Genomic DNA, 9842 nt, shown 5'->3' with positions numbered 1-9842 from the left:
AAAAAAAAAAAAAAAAAAAAAGAAAGAAAGACTGCGATTATACAATGGTTAGTACCCTTCCCGTTTGCCCAAAACAGAAGTGAATTAGAAAACAAAAATGGAAAAAAGAAAGTGATGAAATGGGAGAAAAAGGAGAAAAGAGTAAAGAAGGAAAAAGCAGGAGCAGAAAGGGAAGAATGGGGGGATAGGAGATGCACATCAGACTCTGTGCCGTGAGTGTGGAGCGGGGCGGAGGGACCACCCACACGGTCCTTGTTTAGCCTTGGATGCAGGAGCGGGCGGCTTGTTCCAGGCTGTACTCTCAGCACCTAGAACGGCACCAGCCATTCCACAGTCCTCAGTAAATGTTAATAGATTGAAGGAATGGATGGATGGATGGATGGATAGTTTCGGGATGGTTTCGGGATAATGAACGTGGTTTTATCTCAAGGCCAGAGACCAGTTCCTTTCAGGATGACCCATTTAGAGTCAGCAAAGCAGACCCCTCTCTTCCACCTCCTCCGACTCCGGAAGCCTGCTCCAATCAGTCACTCTCCCTACTGAGATGCCGGCTCTCCAGTCACACTTTAAACCTAAGCAGGCACCCCAGAATGACTTCTCATCACTCTAGCTGTTCAGTATCTAAGAGTGAGGTTTAGGAAGTGAGCCCCAGTTGTAGATCCAAAGATTGTCCTTCAGTTAGCTGACATTTGCCACTTTACGGCTCCTCGGCCGCGTTCCCTGTGGTCCCACTGTGGTCCCCCTCCTCCTTGCCCTGTCTTTGAGGTCATGCTTGGAATAAAAAGCAAAAGGTATAGCATCTCTTCAAACAAGGAATGCAAATGATAAACAAGCACACACAAAAAAAACCTTCAACCCCTCTGGAAACGAAAAAAACACCACAAATTAGACATAATTACATACCACCTTTGCAATGTATTATTACTTACCACTAATTTCCACTGCAGTCCAAAGTGAAAGGAAATGGGTCTCCACTTAACAGTCAATAAGAGTATAAATTGTGTAAACTTTTTGACAGTCAAATTGGAAATATGTACCAAAAAGCTAAAAAAATTGATAGAATTTTTGACCTATTAATTCCACTTCTAGGAATTTATCCTAAAAAGTCATCATAAATGTACACAAATCTCTATGTAAAGGACACTTAAAGGAGTGACCTTGATAATATTGATGCACGGACATATGGAAATAGCCTAAGTGACCAACAAAAAGGAGGTGGTGAAATAACAAACGGTATAGAAATATCTAAAATGATAGAGGAGTGGGGTCAGCAACCTTTTTCTGTGAAGGACCCGATCATAAATGTTTTAAACTTTATGGGCCATAAGTGGTCCCTGTCACAACTTCTCAGCTCTGCAGCTGTGGCCTGAAAGCAGCCAGACAAAATGTGAATAAATGGATATGTCTGTGTTCCAATAAAACTTTATTTATAAAAGCAGACAGCAGGCCAGATTTGGCCCAGGGGGCCATAGTTTGCCAAGCCTTAAAGGCTATTTTATTATTTAATGTCATGGAAAGATGAACATAATATTTTTAAGTTAAAAAAAAATAAGCTTCAAAATCATACAAATAGTACAGGCAGACCTCGTTTTATCACGCTTTGCTGCTACTGCAGTTTTCATAATTTGAAGGTTTGTAGCAACACTGTGTAGTCAGATAAAGGCTAGCATTTTTTAGCAATGAAGTTAATTGTTTAACTAAGTTAAAATGTAATTTTTTAATTAGGGTATGTACATTGGGGGCATAAGGCTATTGCACGCTGAATAGACTATGCTATCGAATAAACTTGACTTTTATATGTATGGGGAAACTAAAAAATTAGTGTGACTCATTTTATTGCAATATTTGCTTATTGCAGTGGTCTGGAACCAAACCCAAAATATGTCTGGGGTCTACCTTCATATTTCACTTCCAAAGAGAAATACAGATATGTTGATAGGAAAAAGGCAAGAAATAAATTATAAAGTGCTAATAGGTTTATCTCTGAGTAAGAGTAAAATTGTGGGTCATCTTAAAAAAACCGGATTAACTGTATTTTCTAAATTTCTATCATAAGCAATGCATTGGTTTATTTAAAAAGAAAAGTTTAAAAAAAGTTTTTATTCCTTCCCATGACTAGGAATTAATCATGAAGAAATGATCAAAACTTAGCAGAAAAGAATATGTATAGTGCTATTCATGTTATGATTTACATTATAAAATATTAGAAACAATTATATGTCAAATGATGACAAAAATGGCTATGTAAATTACACACCTACCTGATCCTATAAAAAAGGGCATTTAGAAAACCAAAAAGCACATGGAAAAACGCCTGTCTGCACCTGCACCGCCTGTGAGTGTATACTTATGGTCAAGGACATGGAGAGAATAAAGAAAATGCAAAACTAGCTAAGTTTGGGTGGTTAGGTAACTGCAGGACGTTTTCTCTTCATTTCCACTGATGCTAATTTTTGAAAAGCATTTGTAAATTGTGTATGTTTTCCCTTACTTGAAACCTCTTCTCCCACCTCCCATTGGTCCACATCAGTTGTCCAGGTGGTTTAAAAGGAATCGTTAGTGCGGCCCCCATGCCATGCTTTCTGGAACCCTAGCCAGGGGCCCCAGATGTCCCTCTGCCCAGCCCCTGGGCTCAGTCTTCCTGACTGCAGCCAGGAGCAGGGAGCCACAGCTTCCTGTGACAAGTCCTGATAGGGTCTTTGCCAAAAAGATCCTATCCAGGCATGAAGGAGTCTGCCATTTCTCCAGGCATCTATGACCCATTTCCAAAACCAACTTTCCTTCCTTCAGTTGCTAGGAGCAACTCCGTCACCTGCTGTTGAATTTTAATCTAGGTATCTGATACCGTTAGGGCAACCAGCTTATTTTAAGTTTTCTGGAAGGGCTGGTGACCACTGATTGTCAGGAATTCCTGGAGGGCTCAGAGATTTCCTGGCCAGGATCTGACCCCTAACTCCCAGGGCCAGTTGGAGCCTCGATTTCTGAAAACCTCCATCCATCCAGAGAATATCAACACCTATCTCCAGGGAGTTGGCAAGAGGCTAAACAAAGTGACGGCCCCCCTAATGCCCCTTCTCTCCAGGATTCTGCAAACACGAGGAAGCGGCCTGTGGGTGTGAGGGCTCCTGGGGAGATACTCCTCCAGGGGAACACTCAGCCACATCGATCATCTATATGGGGGAGGGGAAGCGGGGCGGAAATGATACCTGGTGCCACCTACCTGGTGTAACAGGACTTATTTTCAAATCGTCAAGGCCGAAAAGCGATCTGAAGGAGAAGGGGGCTTCGGCAGCAGGTGGGTCATTTTCCCCCATCGTGACTATTTCAGGACCTCGGAGACCAGGTTCTACCTCCACCTCCTCCGCAGGAAAGAATAGAGAGCGTTTGCGTCCCTATTTATAGTTTTAGCATCAAACGAATCTTTGTCGTGTGAAATCTTTGAAATCTGACAATCCACATAAAGAGCATTCAGTGCTGATAAATCAAAACTATTTGTCCAGGGAGAATGCATTTTTTTTTTTCTGAGCCACAGCAGATAACACAGAAACGTCTAGAGTGAGCGAAACTACGAATGTAATTCTGCCAAACGTATGACTTTCCCATTATTTGTTCAACCAATCTTCAAATCAGTTGAATAGCATGTCTCTAGAGATATGCCCTTTTACCATTTAGAAGTTAGTTACCATTATTTTTCAGAAGATAAATTACTTTCAAACCCTTTCCTTCTCTCTTTTGTCCCACTTAAACTTGACCCTTTGCCCGTGCAGGTGATACACCTACCATACTATAAGAAATCTGGATACTCACATAATGTCCGTGCCCCCAAAATGCAGATAGCACCAAGGAAGGGACGCTCACCCACAGTATTCGGAGCTTCCCGTAAACACAACCTTTTCCTGGCTCGCACAGGCTTGACCTAATTAAGGATGAAAGTATCCTCGCCCTCTGGGTGCCCAGTGCCCCCCTTACCTCGCAAAGGGAGGAGTGGCTGGGGACTGCGGGCTCGCCCAAAAGCTACACGGGGGATCTGTTTCCTCCAAGAGAATTCCACCTATCGTGATGCCAGACAGGTCAGAAGCCTTTGGAAGTCATTTCCAATAACTCAAAAGAGGAGCAGAGGGAGCAAAGAAACAGTCCAAATGTTCCTGACTAAATTCCAGCTCACTCTCCGAGGAATCAGGCATGAGCACCCCAGGAAGTTGCCTCTGCAAAGTGCTAAAACCTAGACTTTCCAACAGTCATATAAACATGGATACTTAGATCACCCATTGTTATTTTCTCTCCATTTACTTGTAATGTTTGAAATTCAAAAGGGAACTATTAAGCCACTTAAAACAAACTCTGTCTTCATGATGTTTCACGTGGTCATGGGAAAATCTAAGCAAGAGTTTCGCGCTAAAAATGTTTATTTCATTTCCATTGCAAGAGTAGCTTCAAAGAAGAGCTTAGGAAACTAATAATTCACATTCAGCATTTTTTACCTTGATTCTTGCTCGTAACTGCAGCTTACTATCAGCCTGTGGCAAATTCCACAGCCTAGCTTTAGAACAAGAATAAGAATCAACAGCAAAATGCTTTCTGAAACAGGGAACCTAGGTAAGGGAGTCCCTTCCCAGCAGGTCATGGTTGGGAGGTTTCACATCCAGAAATGTCGAGAAGTCATCTTTTAGAAGTGGCTTCTCTCCCCTCCCCCCGCCCCCCACCCCCCGCCCACTTCACTCACCATTTCTGGAGCCGCCATCACTAAAAGCAGAAATAATTTCTTTTCTCATTATAAAAGCAAGCGTGATGGTAAGCAGGCTGCCAACAGGAGAGTCCAACCGGGAAATATTTCCACCGAGGCACTCAGCCTTGTCGACTCAATCATCACGCAAATGGCTTGATCACGGGCCTCTGGGTAACCCTACCTGGCAGTGACTATCAAGTAGCCACTGGTGGTTGACTGCAGAGACCAGAGAGGGGAAAATGTGGCTCGCCTTTAATTAGTTAAGTAAGGTAAGCAAACCTTTTCAGAAACTTCTCATAAGAGAGGCTTTGGGACACAGGCACTCCTTTTATTTAAAAGAACAGGCAGGTCCTGCCCACTGCTGAGCAAGGTCACCCAGCAGGGCAGGGAAACTCTTTGGTGGGGCTTTCGAGCCCCCTGTGTGCCTGAGCTCAGGTTTAGACTTGCAGGGCTCTGCAGACAAAAGACAGGGGACCCGCAGCCAGGACTGTACAGAGACACCCTGCCCGCTCCACTCTGTAGAGTCCTCTGTGTCCCAAGAGGCTTCTGCACACAATATGGCTTAAAGATGTGTTATCAGGAAAGCACAGTGCCCTGCTGCTGTGGGCAGGGGACTAGGAACCCCTTTGGAAGGCCAGGGTGAATGTGAGCTAGATGAGAGTCGTGCATTCACTGATTCAGCAAATATTGATGGGCCATCTGCCATGAGCCAGCCATCTAGACTCAGAGCAGATGGCAGAGGGGACAAAGCACTCACCTGTGGTCTCAGGTGAAGACAAACAGTAGGAAGACGTGAGGCCAGGAGAGGTTTAGATAATGACGGGACAGTGTGGTGGAGGAAGGCCTCCAGGAAGGAAGTGATGTTTTAGTAGAGCCCTTGATGATGTGGTAAAGTGGGTCTTGTGAGCTTGATACTAACCAGGATTCTTGGCCTCCTTAACCAATAGAAATTGATAAGAGGCCAGACAAGAAATTCAGGCAAGGCTGTATTGGGGCTCCTGCGGCCGCAGGAAGGAGCAAAAGCAAGTAACAGGCTCCCCTGATCGCTCCCCAAGGGGGGTTGAGCTGTTTCTGACATGGGGTGAGGGGAGGGGTGTGTCCAGGGTTCAGGCCGGAGGGTGACTCAGGTGGTCTGCCCACCCCTTGGTGGCGTTGAGTGCAGGGGGCCTGCGCAGTGCCCTGCTTTAGCTCCCGGCTCTTCAGAAGTGGCAGTTGGGGGTTGTTTTTTTTTTGGTCTTTTTGTAGTTTTTGAATCTTGTTGTCCAGAATTTGCCCTAACTGTGCATGCATGAAGTTATTTTTAGTCCTTTATAGTTTCTTTGCATTTTGTTTCTCTAGGAGACATTTGTCCAGGTGCAAACACTGCAGCAAAGGGGCCCAGGTCCCAGCCTGTCTCCAGCTAAGAGGGGAGCTTGCTCCAAGCATGGGACCATCAATGCCAAAGGCCCAGTGGAGAGGATGAGTTAGGAGTGTTGGAGAAACTCAGGAAAGCCTGTGTGCCTGGAGAGGCCAATGGGCAGAGCTTGGAGAGCCCAATGGGCAGAGCTTGGAGAGCCCAGTGGGCAGAGCTTGGAGAGGAGGCCAATTGGCAGAGCTTGGAGAGCCCGGGCTCCTGGAAGCACTCTGGTTTGGCATCCATGTGAGGGAAAGGGTGGAGGAGCTGATGTGGTAGATCCCCGGGTGTGGTGGGGATCTACCTGTGTGCACCAAGTATCGGGGCAGGTTTGTGTGTACAGAGAACCAGTAGGAGGTTACTGAGACCCTGGGCCACCACGACTACGACCAGGGTGCTGGTGGTATAGGTGGAGATCAAGGGCAGGGTTTGGGATTGATTTCAAAGGTCGTATTGGTGGGATTTGTCAATGGCAACAGTAGCCACAGAACTATATTCAGCCAATCGTGATTTACTTCAGTCTTGTTTTCCCACCTCCGAGCACGTGCCCACATATCTCTCAGTGTCTTTTGCATTTAACACCAGGTGTCCCTCAAGCCCATACATCCTTTCTTTACATCTGTCCTAACTACCCTCCCCAGTCCCTGAAGGAGCATTTGCTCTCAAAGACAGCGACAGGAAACTTAGAACTTAATTCTTTCTTTGCTTTTACCTGAGTGTCATAGCTGGCACTCCCAAGTGTGGTGCAGCTCTCGAAGGACAGAGTCTAAAATGTACTCTTTGGGTGTCCAGCCCAGTGGTGAGTGTATGATGGGCCTCCATGTATACGAGTTGATTGTAAACCTAGGTGGATGGACAATACTGAGTGGACAAGCAGAAAACCAAAAGCAGCCACGAGGGCATATTACCATGTGTTCACATGTTGGCATGTGGGTCACATGAAGTCAAAGATTGGGACAATTCACCAGGGGGTATTAGGGAAAGAACTCATGAAGGTAGCTGGACTTCTGCCACCATAAAGTAGCTTTTCAGAAAGGTTACCTACAATTCAATTCCATCAAACTCAAAAAAAAAATGTTAAGGAAACAGAAATCAGCATACGTAGGGCTGGCATCTGATATTCACCAAGCTACTGTCTTCAGAGGTCTCCGTTTGAAGGTATGAGAAGGGGCAACCTCCCCTGAGGACTCCTCTAGAAGCTGTGAAGCCTTAGTAACCATCTTCACACAGCTTGAGTTACAGGTGTGGTCTGTTTCCACCTTGATTCCTTTAGTGAGTGAAGGGAGGCTTTGGGGCTCAGCCACAGTAGAAATCGTTGACCAGGAAGCTTTAGTCTTTTCACTGTTGGCCGTTGAAGATAACTTTTCAATCTAAGAGAAAGGAATTAAGCTAGATAGGGCACTTCCTGGTTTACACAGATAAGATATTTTTTTTTTTAAAAAATTCCATTTTAATGTGCTATAAGCACCATGGTTCAAAAAGTGGTTTGCTATTAGAAGAGAAAAGTATGTTTGAGGAGAGGCTCTATTTCAGACCCCAAACCTACTTTTTTCCCTTTGGGTAACAAGCTTTGCCTGTTTTCAGACATTCAAATTTAAGATCTATAATTCATTTGATTTTGAAATTATTTCATCTTTTGAAATCCTCAAAGGAAAAAGATATTACTTTAAAATATAATTTTTACTTTTCACATTTAAAGGTGGAATATTGAAACTTTTTCCTCTGAGGTGGACGAAAATATAAGGAGATGCACCATGTACGTATATGTCATATGTATTCAATATTTGGTGTCCAAACCAGTGCAATAAAACGAAAGAAGGAGGAGGAGGAGGAAGAAGAAAGAAAAAAAGAAAAGGAAAAAAGGAAAAAGATGAAAGGAAAAGAAAGGAATAAAGGGAGGAAGGGAAGAAAGAAGGAAGGAAGGGAGAATTTTTAAAAGAAAAGGATATGTACCGGTTAGAAAACAAGAAATAAAGCTAGTATTATTCATAGACAAAATTATTTTTGCACAAAGAATATCTTTAAAATTCTAAAGATAAACTTTTAGAATTAATAAGTAAGTCAAGTAAGACTTGTGGATATAAGTTGAGTGTAAAATAATGTGAAATCAATAGTATTTTGATTTCCCAGCAACAGAGAGTAGGAACATGAAATTTTTCAAAGATATACTTTACAGTGCATCAATAATAATCAAATATCTAAGAATAATAAAACCAATATTGTAAAACCTTGTGAAAGTTAAGAGGGAAACCTCACTAAAATGGAATTGGAAGGCCAGAAGTGGGAGTTCTCACAGACACACAGGTAGACGTCAATTACGTGAACTGTCAATTACAGGAAGAATGGTCAATTACAAACCCCAGCAGAAGGATCACCGAAAGGAAAGAATCACCAATTATGCGCCCCAACAGGAAAAGATGCACATTGCATCTCCTACAAGAAATTGACCACCCCGGTAACTCAGCCAGTGAACTCATCACCCTGAATTCTCACCTTTATCCAATGGACTTAGTTCAAAATAAGCCCTCCCAGCTTCCTCCTTTTTACTATAAAATAATGTTCCTCTCCTTTGTTTATTAGACTTGCCTGTGGTTTTTACTGTGACTTACTTGTCCTGAATTGCAATTCTCTGTTATTCTGGAATAAACCCATTTTTGCTGGTAAAATAACTGACTTTTATTTTTTAAGATAACAATCTGGATACAGAAACTATGTAACAGAATTGGAAGTGCCTGGAAATTTGGCAACTTACATAAGATGGTCAAATTCCTTGAAAAACAATTTAATAAAACACATACAAGAAGAATAGTCCTACTTTGCTTAAATAAAGCAAATCCATAGTTTAAAACTTCCCCCAAAAGAAAATTCTAGGCTCAGACGACTTCACTGATAAATCTTTTCAAATATTTAAGAAAGAAATTATACCAAACTTACAAAAAACTCAGAGAATTTGGAACGAGATAACACTTCCCAACTCATCTATGAGGCCAGAATAAGGCTGACACTAGGGTGACCAGCTATCCTTGTATTCCTGGGACTGAGAGGGTTTTCCCAGGATGGGAACTTTCAGTGCTAAGACCAAGAAAGTCACAGGTAAGTCAGAATGAGTTGATCACTGCTGATACCAAAACCTGACAAGGAAATTACAAGAAGGGGAAACAAAAGGCCAAGCTAACTTACAAATATTGATGCAAAGATTTTAAACAAAACATTAACAAATTGATTCCAGCCATATATAAAAAGGATAACATATTATAGCCAAGGAGGTTTTATCTTTGGAAAACAAGATCGATTTAACATTCAAAAGTCAATTGGTGTAAGTTACCTCATTCACTCAATAAAAAAGGAAAACAATATGATCACCTCAATGGACACAGAAGAGGCATAAGATAAAATTTAATATCCATTAATGAAATTTTAAAACACTTCAGTAAACTAGGAGTGAAAAGGAATTTCTTTTATTTGATAAAGAGTATCTACCAAAAAGCCACTTTTATTCAACATGGCATTGGAGGTCTTTGCCAGACAATATGGCAAGAAGAAGAAATAAAGTTTATAAATATTAGAAAGTGCGGGGAAAACTGTCCTTATTTGAAGATTACATAATTGTGTACATAAAAAAATCCGAAAGCATCTACCAAATATTAGAATTAGTAAGTGATCTCAGGGCTTCCCTGGTGGCGCAGTGGTTGAGAGTCCGCCTGCCGATGCAGGGGACGCGGG

The 9842-nt window shown here is 42.5% G+C and overlaps 1 protein-coding gene across 2 annotated transcripts in view; it reads right to left on the bottom strand.

Moving 5' to 3' along the window:
- TMPRSS3 (transmembrane serine protease 3) overlaps positions 1 to 4741 on the bottom strand; it is a 22467-nt gene extending 17726 nt beyond the window's left edge. The window contains exons 1-2 of one of the 2 annotated variants that reach the window (XM_007452865.1): positions 4715 to 4741; positions 3221 to 3356 (exon numbers count right to left, since the gene is read on the bottom strand). In XM_007452865.1, coding sequence (XP_007452927.1) covers positions 3221 to 3356; positions 4715 to 4741 — 163 coding nt within the window. Of the gene's footprint in view, positions 1 to 3220; positions 3360 to 3807; positions 3937 to 4714 lie in introns of those variants that run through there. The other variant, XM_007452866.1, reaches the window with a different exon arrangement.
- Positions 4742 to 9842: the final 5101 nt, after the last annotated feature.

Source organism: Lipotes vexillifer, unplaced genomic scaffold (genome assembly GCF_000442215.2).
Source record: "Lipotes vexillifer unplaced genomic scaffold, Lipotes_vexillifer_v1.1 scaffold478, whole genome shotgun sequence".
In the NCBI taxonomy this organism is placed as follows: domain Eukaryota; kingdom Metazoa; phylum Chordata; class Mammalia; order Artiodactyla; family Lipotidae; genus Lipotes; species Lipotes vexillifer.
This window is presented reverse-complemented; position numbering and strand designations above follow the sequence as displayed.